General features: G+C 41.0%; 1 protein-coding gene across 13 annotated transcripts in view; it reads left to right on the top strand.

Moving 5' to 3' along the window:
• ptprt (protein tyrosine phosphatase receptor type T) overlaps positions 1 to 22,806 on the top strand; it is a 230,143-nt gene that overhangs the window by 171,550 nt on the left and 35,787 nt on the right. For 12 of the 13 annotated variants that reach the window (XM_058054365.2, XM_058054362.2, XM_058054361.2 and 9 more), the window contains 5 exons: positions 327 to 407; positions 2,414 to 2,449; positions 10,285 to 10,377; positions 12,335 to 12,444; positions 14,188 to 14,275. In XM_058054365.2, coding sequence (XP_057910348.2) covers positions 327 to 407; positions 2,414 to 2,449; positions 10,285 to 10,377; positions 12,335 to 12,444; positions 14,188 to 14,275 — 408 coding nt within the window. The remainder of the gene's footprint in view (positions 1 to 326; positions 408 to 2,413; positions 2,450 to 10,284; positions 10,378 to 12,334; positions 12,445 to 14,187; positions 14,276 to 22,806) is intronic. The other variant, XM_058054358.2, reaches the window with a different exon arrangement.

Here is a 22,806-nt window from a genome sequence, read left to right as displayed (position 1 = left end):
GCTAGTTGCTGTGTTTTTTTTTTTATATCGACTTTTCCAAAGCCCTAACATGCCTGCTCATCAAAGAGAGAGTGTGGCACGTTTAAGTGCTCAATCACATGACACTGCTTTTGTCGGAGAATTCGATACGGTAGCAGGGATGGCGCCATTAGCGTTTCTCTTGAATATGGACTATTGATCTTTTTTTTGTGTGTGATGTTTCCATCGTAAGAGGTCACTCATGTCTCAATGTTCTTGTTTTTCTCTCCTCTCCTTTCGTTCTGTCACATCTTCTTCTATTATCTCCTGGCGTTACTGTACTTCTCACCTCCTTTTCACCTCCTCAGCCTCCCCCTCCTCCTGCTCCTTCTCCATGCAGGGAAGCAAGACGCTGCAGAGCAAATCCCTGCTCAATTCCTACTACTCAGGTACACACACACACACACACATTTTGGAACCATGTCAGTGGAAATATGACAATATTCTGTTTGTGGTACGGCAGCAGTACACACCACTCACTTCTGGTCATGTGATTGCAAGGTCATTGTTTAACCTTCCTCTTGTGTTATCTTTCTGGTATCATGTCTTATGTTAACGGGTCGGTTTTGACCCATGTATTAAATCAGCTATAAAATACACTAAAAACAATAAGTTACCATCAAATTTGCTTCTCATGTCTTGGTTACCTTCTTAGGCTTCCTCATCCATGAAAATGTTGCTTTTAATACTTTTGGTGTGGGCATGTAGGCCTTTTTTTGTCACTATACCCCTCCATTTTAATTTCCAAAAATGGTCAAATGAACCTCAAAAGAATCATATTAATAAATTGAATTCTTTTGTTACCTGGCTATTACTGAGGGATATAGAACATATCTCTTAAATCAATTAGTTTTATTTATTTTCTCATTTTAGTATGAATCACTAAAGAAACATCTATGGTGTGGGGGTGAATTTTGACCCATATATATTAATGTCAAGAAAAGGTAGAAAAAGTTATTGTTTTCAGCAACAGAACTTTAGTATAAAGTGAAAAGAAAAAGCAGAACAGGTCCAGATCTTGGTTCACTGTACTTCTTGCCATTCTTTCCATGATCCAAATTGTAAATGTGAAATCAGCCGACCCTAACACAAGAGGAGGGTTAATAAAAAAAACACTTTCAAGGCACCAGTGCCAAATTGTTAATAGGTTAATTAGCGACTCCAAATTGTCCATAGGTATGAATGTGAGTGTGAATGGTTGTTTGTCTATATGTGCCCTGTGATTGGCTGGCGACCAGTCCAGGGCCCAAGACAAAGACAGCTGGGATAGGCTCCAGCACCCCCGCGACCCTCGTGTGGAAAAGCAGTAGAAAATGAATGAATGAATGTTTGGCCAAGACGTACGAAGTCAAGGAACCAAATGTCATTCATCATCACACTTTTGTTTTAGGCTAAGTCAGGTGTGTCCAAAGCACGGCACAGGAGCCATTTGTGGCCCATGGATGTTTTTTTTACATTCATTTGCACATTCTAAAAATATTTAACATGAAAATGACAATAATGTAGTCATATTTTAAGGAAAAATAGGATCATTTTCGGGGCATGAAGTTGAAATATGACAGAAAGATGTTATTTGTTAAAGGCCATAATATTATAAGAATGAAACAAAACAATGAATGAATGAATTAGGTTGTGGAAAAAGTTGTAAAAATATGACAATATTACAGTAATTAAGTCCTAGTTATGAGAAAATGTTCAAGAAGAAAGTATTGGTAAAACAGCTGAAATTCCATGAGAATAAAGTGAAAATATGAAGAGAAAAAGGTTTATTATAAACTCCAAATATGATGGTAATCATATGGTAATGTTTGATTCATCTTGAACACCCAACAACGATGGGGGAACTACACTTTTTGGGGAATTTTTCCCATCATTTTTATGTTAAACATGAACACATATTTCTTTTCTGTGCATTATAACAAGAGAAAACTCATTAATATGAGCTAGCTAACAATGCTGTCTTGGGATTCACCTATCTGGACTATGAATCCCTCTAAAAAAAAACGCTGTCATGGTTTGATATTCATACATTAACACGTACACTGATGATAACATGTAATAATTGTAGTATCTTGCAGTATTTTGATGATAGCGAAATTTTAAAACGCTTATAAAGGCACATTTATACAGATATTATGCTAGTTTCTTCAATAACAGCAGCATAGATAGAGCTTCTTGGGATGGCTGTGTCTTCCAGCACAATACTAAAATTTGGACACCCATGGTTTAGGCTTTTTTTCTGTTTAGCATTTTGTTGTTGTACCCAAAATAAATGTAAAACGAGGTCTATCGACCCATATGGTGTTCTTACGGTCTTCCACGCCATCCATACCTAATGAGTACGCCGCGGTGTGTCGTGTGTGTTAATGACGGCGATGTGTTCTTCAACATGCAGTGTCCAAAGAGCCCGTCCCCGCCACCACTTCCCTGGGTAAGACAAGCATGTCCTCACCTTCACTTGAAGACATTAACATTGACCGTGTGTCCTCAGCTAATGAGCTCTATGCTAATTAGCGCCATCGCTCATCTCTTCGTCTACATTTTACTGCTGCTACTGTCACCTCGCGTCACACCTTCGCCGCCCTGCTTCCTGACATCCATCCATTCATCAATTGCTTATTTCCTCATCCGCCCATCCGTCATCCATCGGATGCGGACCGACAAACTTATATGGACATGGTCCTTAGTCAATCAATCAATCAATCAATCAATCAGAGGTCCGAGCTGTCCCAATACTTTTGTCCACATCATGGCAGATAAATTCCCACCAGAACACAAACCCCGCCCCCCTATCCATCCTCCATCTCCAGGACCAGATGTTGTTGTGTACATCCTGCTGAGTAGAACACTTATTTGTATCGACTGCATTGGCCCAGCATGATGTTTCCGGAATGTTCTTTCCACAAATCCGATTCCTCCTCCATCCAATGTGGCACCTGCACTGAATCCAAAGAAACATCAGGCTGATGTTCATCACGTCTTCTGATTCTTTCTGTGTGAATCATTTCATCTTCTTTGTTACCTTGGCATCACTTCAGCAAGTTAGTTAGTACAGAACCGCTTTCCATACATGATGGGATAAGGAGGACCCAGTTACATTTGAGTCTGGATCTTAGATAAGCTAATACGTTATATATATATATATTTTAAGAAAAAAACTACATCTCAGCTTGGTCATATACTGAAGGTGAAAAAGTGTATTTTTACCAGCAACTTCGATTTCAACATATTTTCAACTTTCTTTTTTTTAATATTTTTTAATAATATTTAGATTTTATTCACATTTTGAAACTTTTTTCCCCAACCTAAAATTCCATAAAATAATGACAACTTCATTTTGTTTAATTTGCTCAATGATTTACGTGAATTATTATTTATACAAAATTATTATTATTATTATTATTATTATTATTATTATTATTATTATTATTATTATTATTATTATTATTATTATTATTATTATTATTATTATTATTATTATTATATTATTATTATTATTATTATTATTATTATTATTATTATTATTATTATTATTATTATTATTATTATTATTATTATTATTATTATTATTATTATTGCTAGTATTATTATGCTATGATATGAAATTAAATATTATATTATATTATATTATATTATATTATATTATATTATATTATATTATATTATATTATATTATATTATATTATATTATATTATATTATATTATATTATATTATATTATATTATATTATATTATATTATATTATATTATATTATATTTCTCTTGAATATTTCAACTCTGTGCTCTGAAGTGATGTTATGTTTTTCTTATAGTTCTTATAATTTTTCTAATAGTTTATTTACATAAAACAGCAAACAAAAACTGTTTTTTTCTCTTCATATTTTGACTTTATTCGGATAAAACGATTTATTCTGATAAAACTCTTGTAATCATGACTTTATTTTTTTATTAATAGTTTGACTTTATTCCTGTTGCATAACTTTTTCTTTGTTAATTTGTCATGTTAATTTTTTCCTTTAATATTCCAACTTCATCCTGTTTTTTCATTGTACAAATATAATTCACCATATAATATATTATTAACAAAATAATATATATATGTCATTTTATTAATAATAAAAAAATTGTAAAGTTGAAATTTTACTCGAGTAATATTGTAATATTATGAGGAAAAATAACATCATTTTAGTAGCGGAAAATTTGGACAATTAAACAAATGAACTGCAAAAAAGATTTTTTTTCTTACAAAAACAAAGTCAAAATATTAAGAGAAAACAGTGGTATGTAATGAGAAAAAAGTACCAATTTTACATGTAAACATGTAATATGAGGAAAAAGTCTGCCATTTTGGTAGCATAGAGTTGCATTATTTTTCTAAAGTATTTTGGGAATAATGTCAGAATATTTTGTGACCAAAGTCAGAATATTATGGAAAGAACATTTACAAAGATTATTTAAGAAGAAAGTTGTCATATTTGGAAAATGTAAAAAAAAAAACGAAGGGCAAAAATGTAAAGCAGTTGTCCATGATAACTTGCACAGAAAGCTTTCTAGATCTTCCAGATTCTGCACCTCTCTGCAGTGTTTTCATGGACCCAAATGATCTATTACTCAATTCACTCCACCCCCCGTCCACTCTGCTGTGATTGGTCACACTCCCAAGCGCTCCCGAGAACTTCCGGCTACGTAGGTCCGTGTTTACTTAGTGTAGGCAATCTGCACCCATATAAGGAAGTCCGGACCATTGTAGGTAGAACTCGGTGTTAGAACTCTGTAAACCCGAGCCATCCAAAATGCCTTTTAGGGCTCACTTCCAAATGCGCAAACCGCTTTGGCGCTTTGGTTTCAAACGGGAATACAACATTCTAACGACATTTATAGGTCAGAAAAGTGGAAAAGGGATAATTCAATAAAATAAAATAAGGGCGGCACGGCGGATGAGTGGTTAGCGTGCAGACCTCACAGCTAGGAGACCAGGGTTCAATTCCACCCTCGGCCATCTCTGTGCCGAGTTTGCATGTTCTCCCCGTGCATGCGTGGGTTTTCTCCGGGTACTCCGGTTTCCTCCCACATTCCAAAAACATGCTAGGTTAATTAGCGACTCCAAATTGTCCACCAGTCCAGGTTGTACCCCGCCTCTCGCCCGAAGACAGCTGGGATAGGCTCCAGCACGCCCGCAACCCTCGTGAAGATAAGCAATAGAAAATGAATGAATGAATGAGTTCTCCTCCTATTTTGTGTGGAAGTGGTAACTTTTTGGCTTCTTATTTTGTCTTTCCCCACCTTCGGCCATCTCTGTGTGGAGTTTGCATGTTCTCCCCGTGCATGTGTGGGTTTTCTCTGGGTACTCCGGTTTCCTCCCACATTCCAAAAACATGCTAGGTTAATTGGTGACTCCAAATTGTCCAAAAAGGTATGAATGTGAGTGTGAATGGTTGTTTGTCTATATGTGCCCTGTGATTGGCTGGCCACCAGTCCAGGGTGTACACTGCCTCTCACCTGAAGACAGCTGGTATAGGCTCCAGCATCCCCCACGACCCTCGTCAGGAAAAGTGGTAGAAAATGAATGAATGAATGATTCTACTGTAAATCACCACTACCCCACTCCCTTTAAAGTACATCAGTACATGACTATGATGTATGTTGATGCGGTAGAAAATGAATGAATGAATGAAAATAAAATAAATAATTTGATTTGGAAAGGCAGCAGCTGTATCATTACACCAGCAGATATTAACAGATATTAACTAACTATGTTCTGCTCTCCTAGATATTCCGCAACATTTTCAAATTTAAAATAAAACAGCTGATTCCCAAAGTAAAAGATCAACATTCTGACACGTTTCAGGAAGTTGGCAACTCGGGTCGTTTGTCAAAAGCCCAATTGGAAAAATGAGAAGTTATTAAGAAAGACAGACGTGCAGATTGAGGGATGAAAGTCAAAGTAAATCCAGTACACTAAGCAGAGTGTGTGTGTGTGTGTGTGTGTGTGTGTGTTGTAGCAGCTGTGTAGCTTTGTGCACGGCTCAGGTGTTGCCTCAGCTTTGTTTGACACACAATCAGGCAAACACAAAGCAACACTCGGCCACCTCCCAAAGGAGCAAGGACGCATGGGGGGGTTGGGAGGGGGGGGGGGGTATGTTAATGCTGATGCCATGCAAATCCCGAGGATCAGGAGAAGACGGCCGCAGCCTCGCGCCTCTTATGTGCAAACACGTCTCGCTTTCTCGCAATCAATTTTCCCCCGACGCTGACGCACGCAGCGAGGCTGCCCCGGCGTCCTCTTCCCGCTCGTCTCGGGCAGCCTTTTGTGTCACGGCAAGGACGGCCCGTCGTCACTTTCTTCGGCGAGGCCGCGTAAAGTTACTCGTAGAAGTGCAAAGGAATAAAAGTAAAGAAAGTAAAGGCTGGTAAATAGAAAAACATGAAACACAATTAGTCTTCATCATCAAGCGTGGAACATGCGCTCTCTGAATGGACTTTTTAGTGTTTTATCCCCTCATGGGCAATTATTCTCCCGTGGTCTCGCTCAGCATAGCATTAGCTGAATGCAGGGTGATTACAACTAATAGTAGCCATTTTGTGTGGCCATAATGTGTCAGCGCCGAGTAATTGAAGGTGAGTGCTGGGTTGGGAGAGAGTCATTTTTAACCTTTATGTGCTCCGAGTGGATGGAGCCGCATCTTGACTCTCTGCTTACACAGCTTATATGACATATTATATGGAATATATTATATTTGTAGCGCTCTCTTCTTGTAATGCTCTCTTCTATTCTTTCTTAGTCTTAGTCTGCGCTCTCTTACAATCGATGTTTTATTCTTTATCTCGGAGCTGCAGATACATTTGATAGCATAATAGTGGGAAGACCGACGTGCTGTAAAACGAGCTGCGAGACCCGTCTTTTCTCTTCTGTGTGGATAGAGGCTGGTTTTAGACCGCCAGTACATCTACACCAATAGTGCACCACAGAGGCACCATAGTGACAGGTTTAAGCAAAATAATGCACCACTAAGATAAATAGTGACCGGTTTTTGGCAAAATAGTGCACCACTAAGGTAAATAGTGACCCGTTTTTGGCAAAATAGTGCACCACTAAGGTAAATAGTGACCGCTTTTTGGCAAAATAGTGCACCACTAAGGTAAATAGTGACCGTTTTTTGGCAAAATACTGCACTAATAAGGTAAATAGTGACAGGTTTTGGCAAAATACTGCAACACTAAGGTAAATAGTGACCAGTTTTTGGCAAAATAGTGCACAACTAAGGTAAATAGTGACAGGTTTTGGCAAAATACTGCAACACTAAGGTAAATAGTGACCGGTTTTTGGCAAAATAGTGCACCACTAAGGTAAATAGTGACCCGTTTTTGGCAAAATAGTGCACCACTAAGGTAAACAGTGACCCGTTTTTTGGCAAAATAGTGCACCACTAAGGTAAATAGTGACCGGTTTTTGGCAAGATAGTGCACCACTAAGGTAAATACTGTCAGATTTTAGCAAAATAGTGCACCAATAAGGTAAATAATGACCGGTTTTGGCAAAAACCACTAAGGTCAATAGTGATAAGTTTTGGCAAAATAGTGCACCACTAAGGTAAATGCTGTCAGATTTTAGCAAAATAGTGCACCAATAAGGTAAATAATGACCGGTTTTGGCAAAAACCACTAAGGTAAATAGTGATAAGTTTTGGCAAAATACTGCACCACTAAGGTATCAGATTTGAGCAAAATAGTGCACCAATAAGGTAAATAGTGATGCACCACTAAGGTAAATACTGTCAGATTTTAGCAAAATAGCACACCACTAAGGTAAATAGTGAAAAGTTTTGGCAAAATACTGCACCACTTAGGTAAACAGTGATAAGTTTTGGCAAAATGCTGCACCAATAAGGTAAATAGTGACAGGTTTTGGCAAAATACTGCAACACTAAGGTAAACATTGATACGTTTTGGCAAAATAGTGCACCAATAAGGTAGATAGTGACGGGTTTTGGCAAAATACTACACCACTAAGGTAAATAGTGACGGGTTTTGGCAAAATACTGCACCACTGAGGTAAACAGTGATAAGTTTTGGCAAAATACTGCACCAATAAGGTAAATAGTGACAGGTTTTAGCAAAATACTGCACCAATAAGATAAATAGTGACAGGTTTTGGCAAAATAGTGCACCACTAAGGTAAATAGTGACAGATTTTAGCAAAATAGTGCACCAATAAGGTAAATAGTGACCGGTTTTGGCAAAATAGCACACCACTAAGGTAAACAGTGATAAGTTTTGGCAAAATACTGCCCCAATAAGGTAAATAGTGCCAGGTTTTGGCTTAATACTACACCACTAATGTAAATAGTGATGGGTTTTGGCAAAATACTGTACCACTAAGGTGAATACTGTCAGGTTTTAGCAAATGAGTGCACCAATAATGTAAATAGTGACAGGTTTTGGCAAAATAGTGCACCTCTAAGGTAAATACTCTCAGATTTTAGCAAAGTAGTGCACCACTAAGGTAAATAGATGGTAGATAGTAGATAGATACTTTATTCATCCCCATGGGGAAATTCGGAAATACTGTCAGGTTTTGGCAAAATAGTGCACCACTGAGGTAAATTGTCATACGTTTTGGCAAAGTACTGCACCACCAAGATAAATACTGTCAGGTTTTAGCAAAATAGTAGACCGATAAGGTAAATGGTGACAGGTTTTCGCAAAATAGTGCACCACTAAGGTAAATAATGAGATGTTTCAGCCAAATACTGTGAGGTTTTAGCCAAATAAGGCACTATTAGGGGCTGCACGGCGGTCGTGTGGTTAGCGCGCAGACCTCACAGCTTGGAGACCCGAGTTCAATCCCACCCTCGGGTACTCCGGTTTCCTCCCACATTCCAAAAACATGCTAGGTTAATTAGCGACTCCAAATTGTCCATAGGTATGAATGTGAGTGTGAATGGTTGTTTGTCTATATGTGCCCTGTGATTGGCTGGCGACCAGTCCAGGGTGTACCCTCGCCCGAAGACAGCTGGGATAAGCTCCAGCACCCCCTGCGACCCTCGTGAGGAAAAGCGGTAGAAAATAAATAAATAAATGAAGGCACCACGAACGCAAACAGGGATAGGTTTTAGCAAAATAGTGCACCACCAAGGTAAATGATGGCAGGTTTTAACAAAATTCCATTCTGATCTATTTTTATTCCTTGTAACCCCCCCTGTACTCTTTTGCATCTGACATTTGTGCCCCCCCCCCCCAGTAATGAGCTCAGCTGTTAGTTCCCGCATTTGAAACTTACACTTCACTGCCTTAATGTCTTAGGATTTATTTTCTTTCTTTACCAAAGAGAATTCCATGTGACCTCTAGCCAATCACAGCAGGCCACACAAGAGGTCACATGCTCTCTCACTTACGTATTGAAACATTGACCTCATTCCGGTCCTTTTATTAGGAACACCTTTTAGAAGGTGGCGGCAGGTGCACGCCGCATAAAAACATGGCATGATGTACTACGTGCACGTTGGTAGTGGGGGCGGAGTCAGGAGTCACCCGTTCAACTGTAAGCGAGTTTCAATAAACTGCGGAATGAGCGTAGTCGCTCTCTATTCACACACACACACACACACACACATGCAGTGTGTGTCAGTGTGGGGTCAGTAAATCCTCCCATTAGCACAGCGATGTCTTCATCATAGTCAGTGTTGTGAAGCTGCTGCTATGGCTCCATTTCATGGCTGGCTTGGTGCACATGTGACCTTGGCGCGTACACACACACACACACACACACACACACACACAGGGAAGCCAAATAGCAGTGTGCACAGGCAGGAAGTTGCGTGTCGACATTTGCATTTAAACAAGTGTGTGTCCTTGACGTCAGCGGCTGAGTTGTGTGTCGTTTGCACACCTGTGTGTGTAGTTTGTGCACCGTGACACACCTTACCCTCAAACTAATGACACCCTCTTAAGGCCTGAAAGCAACTAAATGTGACCTAGAAATAAAAAAAACGTCATCATAACGATGCCCCCATCGATTTGTAGCAAGGAGCAGAGTGGTTGTCACGGAAACTTACATCAACAGCGTTGGTGGCTTATCGTTTTGGCTCCTCGGGTGTAGCGTTAGCACTCATGCTAGGGTACCAAGGAAGAAAAAGCTCATTGTTTTTCACCTCCACCCCATCAGCTCCTGTCTGAATGTACCAAATGCTTGTTGTTGTTGTTGTTGTTGTTGTTGTTGTTGTTGTTGTTGTTGTTGTCATGGTAACCCCGCCTCCGCTTTACAGACAGCAGCCAACCGTCCCTCGCCCAACCCTCGCTGACGCTGCAGAGCTTCCCGTACGGCGGCCGTGAGTCCGTGGAACTCGCCTACCAGAGCGGTACGTGCTGGCCATTTATGTTCTAGTTCTTCCACACCAAACTCCTCCAAGCGTGCTGGTTGGATGTTGGCTGGGTAGCAGGTCACCACCCTCGGGCATCTCTGTGTGGAGTTTACATGTTCCCCCTGTGCATGCGTGGGTTTTCTCCGGTTTTCCTCCCACATTCCAAAAACATGCTAGGTTAATTAGCGACGCCAAATTATCCATAGGTATGAATGTGAGTGTGAATGGTTGTTTGTCTATATGTGCCCTGTGATTGGCTGGCCACCAGTTCAGGGTGTACCCTGCCTCTCGCCCAAAGACAACTAGGATAGGCTCCAGCACGCCCGCAACCCTCGTGAGGATAAGCAATAGAAAATGAATGAATGAATGAGTTCTCCTCCTATTTTGTGTGGAAGTGGTAACTTTTTGGCTTCTTATTTTGTCTTTCCCCACCCTCGGCCATCTCTGTGTGGAGTTTGCATGTTTTCCCCGTGCCTGCGTGGGTTTTCTCCGGGTACTCTGGTTTCCTCCCACATTCCAAAAAACATGCTAGGTTAATTAGCGACTCCAAATTGTCCATAGGTATGAATGTGAGTGTGAATGGTTGTTTGTCTTTATGTGCCCTGTGATTGGCTGGCCACCAGTCCAGGGCGTACCCCGCCTCTCCCCCAAAGACAGGCTCCAGCACCCCCGCAACCCTCGTGAGGAAAAGCGGTAGAAAATGAATGCATGAATGAATAATTGTGGAATCCCACACATCACTGGCATGTTGATGGATTAACAGTGCAAACAAGATTAATTGTAATTAATCATACATAATTGATCACACAAACCGAGACAATTAATTGAATAATAAGGCAAACAGGTGATTAATTCCAAATATTAACTTGCAATAATCACAAACTGAGATTAATTTATCAAGAAGAAGATTTGGAATAATTGCACATCAGTCATTTTGTCAGAAAGCCTTTTCATTATGAGTATCGGAAATGATGAAGAAATTAATGTGATGCCCCAGTCAAAAATACATGACATTTTTTATTTGAGATTAAAAATGAGATTAATCACACAAACCCATGTGATTACTGTGTTTGATCAATCATGGATCGGTGCACATGGTCTGCGTATTGATGGGGAATAACAAAGCAAACAGGTGATTAATTCCGAATAGTCACTTGCCATAATCACAAATAAGGCACTATTAGGGGCTGCACGGCGGTCGTGTGGTTAGCGCGCAGACCTCACAGCTTGGAGACCCGAGTTCAATCCCACCCTCGGGTACTCCGGTTTCCTCCCACATTCCAAAAACATGCTAGGTTAATTAGCGACTCCAAATTGTCCATAGGTATGAATGTGAGTGTGAATGGTTGTTTGTCTATATGTGCCCTGTGATTGGCTGGCGACCAGTCCAGGGTGTACCCTCGCCCAAAGACAGCTGGGATAGGCTCCAGCACCCCCCGCGACCCTCGTCAGGAAAAGTGGTAGAAAATGAATGAATGAATGATTCTACTGTAAATCACCACTACCCCACTACCTTTAAAATACATCAGTACATGACTATGATGTATTGTATTCTTTATGCTATGATTTGAATTGCTGTACACTACTTTTACTGATTTACCAAACACATTAGGTCAATTTATCGCCGATACAAGCCTACGCTTTTAGCTAGTATTGGCTAGGAAATGAAATCAATGGTGTCGTACATCAGTAGCGCTCACACTGCAGCAATGTTTACTTCCCTCAACACGGAAATGCGAGCAATGTCATCCATTTGCGTAAGCACTTTGAACATAACGTGAACCACCACATCAAAAAAATCGTATTTAACAAAAATCCATATGCAGTGTGAACGTAGCGTCAGTAGCATGTGATTGTATTAACTGACTCTTGTTCAACCTCCATTAATTTACAAAGACCTGTGGTCCAGTACTTTTGTCCGTCTGCTGATCTTTGTCCTCCATCCGTCTTTCAGGTCAGTTCCAGGCGGGTCAGTTTCAACCAGCCATCCGAGTGGCAGACCTCCTCCAACACATCACTCAGATGAAATGTGGTCAGGGATACGGCTTCAAGGAGGAGTACGAGGTAAACACACACAGTAGATACATGAATACCAGGATAGGGAGGGGAGTGGCTCCTAAGTCCGTCAGGGCACCAGTGGCATAAGGAACATCATTCATTTTGGTTTGGAGTTGACTTTTTATGCACCACCCATAATGCACCACTTCCGTAGCCACACTCCCCCTAACCGACGCGTGTGCGTGTCTGCAGGCCTTGGCGGAGGGACAGATGGCGCCCTGGGATAGCGCCAAGATATTTATTAATATACTTAAATTATGATATTTATAATATTTATTAGGGCGGCACGGCGGTCGAGTGGTTAGCGCGCAGACCTCACAGCTTGGAGACCCGAGTTCAATCCCACCCTCGGCCATCTCTGTGTGGAGTTTGCATGTTCTCCCCGTGCATGCGTGGGTTTTCTCCGGGTACTCCAGTTTCCTCCCACATTCCAAAAACATGCTAGGTTAATTGGCGACTCCAAATTGTCCATAGGTATGAATGTGAGTGTGAATGGTTGTATATATGTCTATATGTGCCCTGTGATTGGCTGGCGACCAGTCCAGGGTGTACCCCGCCTCACACCCAAAGACAGCTGGGATAGGCTCCAGCACGCCCGCAACCCTCGTGAGGATAAGCAATAGAAAATGAATGAATGAATGAGTTCTCCTCCTATTTTGTGTGGAAGTGGTAACTTTTTGGCTTCTTATTTTGTCTTTCCCCATGGTTGTTTGTCTATATGTGCCCTGTGATTGGCTGGCCACCAGTCCGGGGTGTAAGACAGCTGGAATAGGCTCCAGCACCACCTGCGACCCTCGTGAGGAAAAGCGATAGAAAATAAATGAATGAATGAATAATATTTATTAGACGACTTACTTCAGCAGAGGCACTGGGATTGAACTTCACTTCATCTTTTTTGCTACACGCTTCTTCTCCGCGGAAGCAAAGCAAACCTTTGAGAGATGATAACTTTTATATATATATAATTTAACTTGAAGAAAACTTTTAAAAAAGGCAAAAATTTTAAAATCAGCAGTAATTTTACAAGAATAAACTAAAAATATTCAAAGAAAAATATTGTAATTTAACTCGTTCAATACTAAAGACGTATTTATTTGTTTTTATAATCCTGAATGTGGGCTGCACGGCGGGCGAGTGGTTAGCGTGCAGACCTCACAGCTAGGAGACCAGAGTTTAATCCCACCCTTGGCCATCTCTGTGTGGATTTTGCATGTTCTCCTCGTGCATGCGTGGGTTTTCTCCGGGTACTCCGGTTTCCTCCCACATTCCAAAAACATGCTAGGTTAATTGGCCACTCCAAATTGTCCATAGGTATGAATGTGAGTGTGAATGGTTGTTTGTCTTTATGTGCCCTGTGATTGGCTGGCCACCAGTCCAGGGTGTACCACGCCTCTCGCCCCAAGACAGCTGGGATAGGCTCCAGCACCCCCCTGTGACCCTTGTGAGGAAAAGCGGTAGAAAATGAATGAATGAATCCTGAATGTGTTACTTTACGGAATATCAAGTAGAAAAGTTACATCCTCTTTACACTAGCCTTATTAAAAAGAAAAATAAAATCCAAATACTATTATGTTTTTCCACTTTTCTGACCTGTAAATGTTACAGTGTTGTATTATCGTGTTAAAGGATGCCAAAGTTTCAGATAACAAGGTTTGCACATTTGGAAATGAAGTTGTCACTGCCGTGACATCACAGTGAGCCTGTGGGAAGTCACCGGCCACACTCCTCCTAACCGAAGCGTGTCTGCAGGCCTTGGCGGAGGGACAGACGGCGCCCTGGGAAAGTGCCAAGAAGGATGAGAACCGCAACAAGAATCGCTACGGCAACATCATCGCTTGTGAGTACCGCAATTACTCGTGCTCTTTCTGCCTGTTCGCCGTCCTTGTTAGCATCATGTGATTAGCATCTTTCTCTTTGGTTTGGTTTTGCTATGGATGACAAAAAGATTGAGTCCACAAGATTTTGGGTCTTTTGTCGAGTTTAGGCCAGTCCATTTGTTGATGCTTTGTTCCATAATTTGTTTTTAATGGCACCTCTTCCCAAAATAGCAATCATCACATTTAAAATGCTTTCCTGTTTTGGAGTTATAGCGCCACCTGTATGTGCTTAGCTGCACTGATAACTTCCAGATGCCTTCTCATTTCCATACATTCATTCATTCATTTTCTAGCGCTTTTCCTCACGAGGGTCGCAGGGGTGCTGGAGCCTACCCCAGCTGTCTTCGGGCGAGAGGCGGGGTACACCCCGGACTGGTGGCCAGCCAATCACAGGGCACATATAGACAAACAACCATTCACACTCACATTCATACCTATGGACAATTTGGAGTCGCTAATTAACCTAGCATGTTTTTGGAATGTGGGAGGAAACCGGAGTACCCGGAGAAAACCCACGCATGCACGGGGAGAACATGCAACTCTTTAGTCAAGGGTGGAATTGAACCCTGGTCTCCTAGCTGTGAGGTCAACCACACAACCGAGTTAAATATTTTTCTTTGACTATTTTTAGTTTATTCTTGTAAAATTACTGCTGATTTTCAATTTTTGCCTTTTTTTAAAGTTTTCTTGTTAAATGATATCAGAATGTGCCACCGGCCAATAAAAAAACAGCCCCAGGCTGCAAATGGCACCTTGGCCACACCCCTGGCGTAGATTAATAAATACAAAAAAACTGTAAGTTATCATCTCTCAAAGGTTTGCTTTGCTTCCGCGGAGAAGAAGCGTGTAGCAAAAAAAGGTGAAGTGAAGTTCAATCCCAGCGCTTCTGCTGAAGCAAGTCGTCTAATAAAGACAACGCACTCCGCCATCTCCCTCAGGGCTTTTTACAACATTTTCTTAAGGAAATGAGCCTTTGTACAATGGCGGCCAGCAAGATGGACACTTTCCATTACCAGGCACTGGTAATTAAAGTATTTGTCCTAATAGGAAATTTATCATAATTCCTGTTGGCCATCAAGGCCGTGACAGCCTATTTCACTTCTGCACACTTTTATTTCAAAGCCTTCACGCTGGTGTCGCGTCTACGCCTCGACACGGAGACCTTTAATTGGACGTGCACGCCCACATGCACGTCCCAGCGGCCCGGTCTGGTGGAAGCTCACAGCGTGCACGACAATGCGACAGAATGACGTTTAGTGCATTTTACACAGAAATAACGCCTGCTTCAAACTGTGTTAATGCTTCCTTCCACACGCTGCACTCATTTATCCCAACTTGCCTGTTACATTAAAGCGCTTGGAATATTAAAACAAGGCATGTGCTGGTAAGCCTCTGTGTTTTGGAGGAAAAAAAAAAATGTTACCAAAATTTGGTAACAGACAAATAAGTGGCTCCATGTGTGTTGCGTGGGCTTGCATGCTCTGAGCAAGAAAGTGAAGGTTACTGCCCTCACAGGGTCAATAACCTAGTGTGACCTATGACCTATGATTTTTGCTTGGCCAGTAAATTAGACAATATTATTTCATATCTGTACAGTAGAGTTAGTATTTTCTTACTGGCCAATTTTTCAAATACAGAAGAGAGATCATTTTTATCATTATTTCATTCTGGAGATTTTAAAGCTATTTTTGCGAGTGAGTGTGAATGGCTGTTTGTCTATATGTGCCCTGTGATTGGCTGGCCACCAGTCCAGGGTGTACCCCACCTCTCGCCCGAAGACAGCTGGGATAGGCTCCAGCACCCCCAGCTGGGATAGGCTCCAGCACCCCCTGCGACCCTTGTGAGGAAAAAGCGGTAGAAAATGAATGAATGAATGAACTCGTTCAATACTAAAGACGTATTTATTTGTTTTTATAATCCTGAATGTGTTACATCTCTGTGTGGAGTTTGCATGTTCTCCCCGTGCATGCGTGGGTTTTCTCCGGGTACTCCGGTTTCCTCCCACATTCCAAAAACATGCTAGGCTAATTGGCCACTCCAAATTGTCCATAGGTATGAATGTGAGTGTGAATGGTTGTTTGTCTATATGTGCCCTGTGATTGGCTGGCGACCAGTCCAGGGTGTACCCCGCCTCTCGCCCCAAGACATCTGGGATAGGCTCCAGCACCCCCGCAACCCTCGTGAGGAAAAGCGGTAGAAAATGAATGAATGAATCCTGAATGTGTTACTTTACGGAATATCAAGTGGAAAAGTTACATCCTTTAATTTTTAATGATGTGGCTCTCGCTGGGAAAATGTTTAGTCACCCCTGCTGAATGCTACGACAACACTCTTTTTTGGTGACGATGTCTCTTTACATTAGCCTTATTAAAAAGAAAAGAAATTCCTAATACATTTAATAAATAATAGTGGACCTTTTATGCTGTTTCCACTTTTCTGACCTGTAAATGTTACAATGTTGTATTACCATGTTAAAGGTTGCCAAATGTGACATCACAGTGAGACTGTGGGAAGTCACCGGCCCAGGTAGAAGCCCTGTTTTGTCTAAGATTTCACTATGTCAGCACAGAGCAATGGCTCACAGTTTTTTTTTAGGTTTGAGAGGAAGCTAACTTGCCTAAAGAGACAAGCATCAAGGTGGTCTGGACTATACGTAGCGGGACTGTCCTGTTGCTGAAGTTGGATGCCTTTCCAATGTTACTTGGTCATGTTGAAGAGTCAGAAGTGCAAGCTTCTAACTGTATTCATTTTGTATAAGTAAGTGGTTGTGTAGCATTATAGAGTGTGCATACAGGGAGCGTCTTACCTGCATGCATTTAAATTACAAGGTTACCCATGTCTGGAATTGCTAATAGCCCTTTTCAGTACAATGAGTGGATCTACCCAAGTTATTTTATACACGGGTAGTCCCGGCAAAAAATGTGTAAAGACCACATTTCAACTATTGATGTTGTGTAAAGATTGTCTTAAGGTAGTAAACGCAGACCTACGTCACCACTCATTTTATACACGGGAAGTCAGGGGTCTCCAACCAGTAGACCAGTAGCTGATGAGCTACCTAACCACAAATAGCTCTCTAAAGGGTTCATTCATTTATGATCAACTACTATACCAACAAAATTAGAAAGTGGGCTTCAGCAGTACTATGGAAGTCCTCGGGAGAGCTCGGGAGTGTGATCACAGTGGAGTGGGTGCCCTCGGAGGCAGGAATGAATTAAAACGGACTGTTTTGGAAATCCAAGGAAAAACGACTGGAATAGGTGCAGATTCTGCAGAAAGAGGAGCAAAATCTGGAAGATCTAGAAAGCTTTCTGCGCGGTTTATCATGTATGGCTGCTCTATAGGAGTCCACAATTTAATACAACGGTATAAACAGTGCTTATAACTAGTATGGACATTTCAAGTCTATGATTTCTGACTTGACCCGACCCATCTTGTCTTAACTTGAGATTTAACTTGGACTTGAGATGAAAGACTTGAGTTGGCAAAACACTGACTTTCTCGATGTTAAGTACAGTAAGAAGAATATTTGACATCAAACAAGAGAAGAAATATAGTGATATATATAGCACATCATGAGTGGTTCAAGACTCTTCGTCCTTGTATTTAGCAAACATCAACTGCTTGTATTGTTTCTTGAATTGGCTCATCGTTGTGCATTGTTTGATTTCCTTACTCAATCCATTCCATAGTTTGATTCCACATACTGAAATGCTATGGCTAGCATAACGTAGTCCTAGCATAGAAGTGTTTCATATGTACTTCTTCCCTGAGATCATATTTCTCCTCTCTTGTAGAGAAGTATTGGATGACATTTTTAGGGAATTGGTTATTTTTAGCCTTATGCATTATTTTAGCTGTTTGAAGATGAACTATATCAGCAACTTGAAGTGATTTTAGAAATAAGGAGTTAGTATGTTCTCTGTAGGCGGCATTATGAATTATCCTTACTGACCTTTTTTGCAGTACATTTAGCGAGTGAAGATTGCTTTTATAGTTATTAGCCCATATTTCCACACAATAAGTAAGATATGGTAGAACCAGAGAGCAATAAAGAGTGTGGAGTGATTTCTGATTGAGAACAAATTTTGCTTTGTTCAATACTGAAATATTTCTGGCCACCTTATGTTGCATATTTGTAATATGAGGTTTCCAGCTCATATTTTCATCTATTGTGATCCCCAGAAATATATTTTCCTTCACCCTTTCAATGTCTAACCATCTATTTGTATTTGTTGGTGCATGTCCTTTCTGCTGTTACCAAACAGCATGTTTTTAGTTTTACTTACTGACACAATGATAACTGACACAATGTTCAAAAATGTATTTTTTGCAATAATTTTTTAGGGAAAAAATGGAATTGAAATTGAATCCAGTGAAAACTTGGATGTACAAAAGCCAAGATACCACTGTAAGTATTTTTCTGGTCAACTAGTAACCGGTGAATCACAATGTCTTTGAATGCGTCTTCTCAATGCTTTATATTTGTATTTTACTTCATTTAGCTATTTTAATGCTTGAAAATGCTCACGACGGTGGGGATGGCTTCAATGATGTAGAATAAGATTGGGAGTTTGGTGAACTTACTTAGCAGTCATTTTGCAAATGTCAATTTGCTGGCTTGTTGTATTTTGCTTGTATTTTTCCTATTACCATGTCAAGGACAAAAAAACAGGTCAACAGCCCCCCACAACAGGACACAATGAAGAGGTCGGCAGATAATAGCGCTAACAAAGTGCAGTGTGGTTTGTTAATGACGGAGCTGATTGCATTCATCTTCCTCCTCTCCAGCACTTTGGGGTGACAGCAGGTGGTGAGTTCTTATGTTCTTTTGAAAGAATTGCTGGCGTGGAAGGACATAAAAAACATCCAGGGAAGATGAAGAGATGATGAGCAGAACAATTAGCGAGTCTTAATTACAAAGTTCGAGATTGTGTCTGGTGATTATGTCTCAAATATAAGAGGGTGGCAGTGTGATATTGGCTGATGAGCATGAAAAATATGACATCAAGACACTGCTGTCTACTGTAGTCACTGGGCACTTCATTAAAGGGGAGCTATTATGCTCATTTTCCAGCCCTTTGTATTCAGGTGTGGACTCCTACAGAGCAGCTACACACAATAACCAGCAAAAAAGCTTTGTAGATCTTCCAGAATCTGCACCTATTCCAGCTTTATTTCTTGGATTTTGTGCTTCCCGCGAAAACGGGATCCGTTTCCAGGCACGCCCACTCCACTGTATTTAGTCACACTCCCAAGTGCTCAGGAGGACTTCCGGATAGCTGCCGAACCCAACTTTATTGGAGTTGATCAATGCGATTTATTAGATCACATACAGCCATATGTGTTGGATCCCGAATCTGATCTGGAAGCTGAGACTGGACAGTGGACTCCTATAGAGCAGATACATACAATAACCAGCAAAAAAGCTCTGTAGATCTTCCAGAATCTGCACCTATTCCAGCTTTATTTCTTGGATTTTGTGCTTCCCGCGAAAACAGGATCCGTTTCCAGGCACGCCCACTCCACTGTATTTAGTCACACTCCCAAGTGCTCAGGAGGACTTCCGGATAGCTGCCGAACCCAACTTGATTGGAGTTGATAAATGCGATTTATTAGATCACATACAGCCATATGTGTTGGATCCCGAATCTGATCCGGAAGCAGAGACTGGACAGTGGACTCCTATAGAGCAGATACACACAATAACCAGCAAAAAAGCTTTGTAGATCTTCCAGAATCTGCACCTATTCCAGCTTTATTTCTTGGATTTTGTGCTTCCCGCGAAAACGGGATTCATTTCCAGGCACACAATCACACTGTGTGTCTTTAGTCACACTCCCAAGTGCTCAGGAGGACTTCCGGATAGCTGCCGAACCCTACTTTATTGGAGTTGATAAATGCGATTTATTAGATCACATACAGCCATATGTGTTGGATCCCGAATCTGATCCGGAAGCAGAGACTGGACAGTGGACTCCTATAGAGCAGATACACACAATAACCAGCAAAAAAGCTTTGTAGATCTTCCAGAATCTGTACCTATTGCAGCTTTATTTCTTGGATTTTGTGCTTCCCGTGAAAACGGGATCCATTTCCAGGCACACAGTCACACTGTGTGTCTTTAGTCACACACGGGATCCAACACATACAGCCATATGTGTTGGAGCCCGAATCTGATCCGGAAGCAGAGACTGGAAAGTCTGAAATTTCTCTATAAAAAAGTTACTTCAAGACGTCTCATTAGCATTTTAGCGTTAGGTTTTCTACAACAACATATTTGGATGTTGTTGTGGGGTCTTTTGTGACTGCTGGAGTCATCGCTGCGCTCTTGGAGTCAGTTGAGTCCTGGGAATGTTCATCATTGTTCCATCACTTTGTCATTTGTGGATAATGGCTCTCACTGTGGTTCGCTAGAATCCCAAAGCTTAAGAAATGGCTTTATAACCTTTCCAGACTGATGTATTTCAGGGAGCCAATCATTTTTTCACACAGGGCCATGTAGATTTTTTTATCCATTAATAATCCATCAATTTTATATTTTGCTTAACCTCACCAGGGTCGCAGGGATATGCTGGAGCCTTTCCCAGCTGACTTTAGGCGAGAGGTGGGGTCCACGCTGGACTGGTCGTTGCTAAGATTAATTCCAAAGTGCACTTTGTGTTCAGTTGTGTTGTCAATGACTAATATTTCAATTTATTTGATAATCTGACAAATCTGCTAATGAGAACTCAGGAAGGGGGCAAATACCTTTTCACACCAGGGTGTAAATCTGTGGTAATAATGTTGAATTATGATTTTGGTGACACTTTTGAGAGGTATTTTACGATATTCAACAGTATGCTTATTATTGTTGCAGCCAAGACACATTTACTTCTGCTTGGCATTTTCAGAAAAGACCTTCGGAAATTTTTTGTACATCACAGTGTTATACTATGTGTGTGTGTGTGTGTGTCTGTGTGTCTGTCAGGAAACATTCCAAGTTGTTTGACACATCAGCTGGAGGCAGCGCCGGACTTAATAGGCTATTACACACTTTAATACCCTCCATCTTGCTCACACACATACACACACACACACACACACACACAAACACACATTTATTTGTGCATAATGTCAGAAAATATACACAAGTGTCTATTTAAAAAAAAGTGCACACACCCACAGATAGTCAAGCCTGTTGAACAGAACACACACACGTGTCGTCCATTGCACAAACAAGCACAGAGAGACACACAAACAAACACACAACCGCCCAGTCCATTAAGCTCTCTAACGCCTTGAGCCAGCCTGACTCTGCGGCGAGTTAACTGATTAGCGAGATCCGTGACGGACGCAGTCGTGCTACGCGGCGCCTGAAGTGTGCGAGCGGGGTGTGTGTGTTTAGTGGCTTGTAGATTTGTGCAGAGAGGATTGAAGGAGGCAAAAGTTGTTGTTCAGCACTTTCAAGGAGCTGCTGCAAATTTGTTTGCCTTTTCCATTAAAGTTGACTTCATCACTTTAAGCTGCTCCGCACGTTAACTCCTCCTTTGCTTCCCGTGAGGATTCTCGTGTGACGTTTAACTGCTACCGCGGTCCTTATTTCCATGCCATGTTGGGAAGATGAACGTGTTTGGCTTGATATTCTTCTTATGGAATGTACTGTACTGTAAAAAAGTAACAACAAGGAACACTCCCATATACATCTCATGTGTCTTATTTACGGGCTGCACGATGGTGAGTGGTTAGCGCGCATGCCACACAGCTAGGCAACCTTAGTCCGATTCCACCCTCGGCCATCTCTGTGTGGAGTTTGCATGTTCTCCCCGTGCATGCATGGGTTTTCTCCAGGTACTCCGGTTTCCTCCCACATTCCAAAAACATGCTAGGTTAATTAGCGACTCCAAATTGTCCATAGGTATGAATGTGAGTGTGAATGGTTGTTTGTCTATATGTGCCCTGTGATTGGCTGGCCACCAGTCCAGGGTGTACCACGCCTCTCTCCAAATTGGGACAGGCTCCAGCACCCTTGTAACCCTAGTGAGGATAAGCGGTAGAAAATGAATGAATTAATGTCTTATTTTCTCTTATTATATCTACTATATTGGGTAATAGGAGTGCAAAGGTGACTATAGGGGTGTTATTTCATGTCTAGAGTGCTCTAATACATAAATAGATACTTTATTAATGGGGTGTAACAATTTGTTTTAATAACGCCTCACCATTCGTTGTTTTTGATACGATTCAAGGACGACATTGGTTCATTTAGAACAATATGATCCGAAATGATTCAGTATTTTTAAGTTGATTCAGTGACTTTTTAGCCCAAAATTCAACCAGTTTGACTGTGAAATAAATACTTGGATACTGGGCAGTGCAGGTGAGGTTTCCTAGATTTCCATTCTTTTTGGAGTACAAATAAATCAATAAAAAGTATACGTAAATTCTCGATTTTTACCATTAATTATTAATTCACACTTCATTTCAATAAAGTAGAACCAACAGGTTGAAT

The sequence above is a fragment of the Doryrhamphus excisus genome, linkage group LG18 (genome assembly GCF_037039965.1).
Source record: "Doryrhamphus excisus strain RoL-2023G ecotype Guam linkage group LG18, RoL_Dexc_Guam_v1.1, whole genome shotgun sequence".
In the NCBI taxonomy this organism is placed as follows: domain Eukaryota; kingdom Metazoa; phylum Chordata; class Actinopteri; order Syngnathiformes; family Syngnathidae; genus Doryrhamphus; species Doryrhamphus excisus.
The sequence above is the reverse complement of the archived record's forward strand: the minus strand, read 5'-3'. Positions and strand labels throughout refer to the sequence as shown.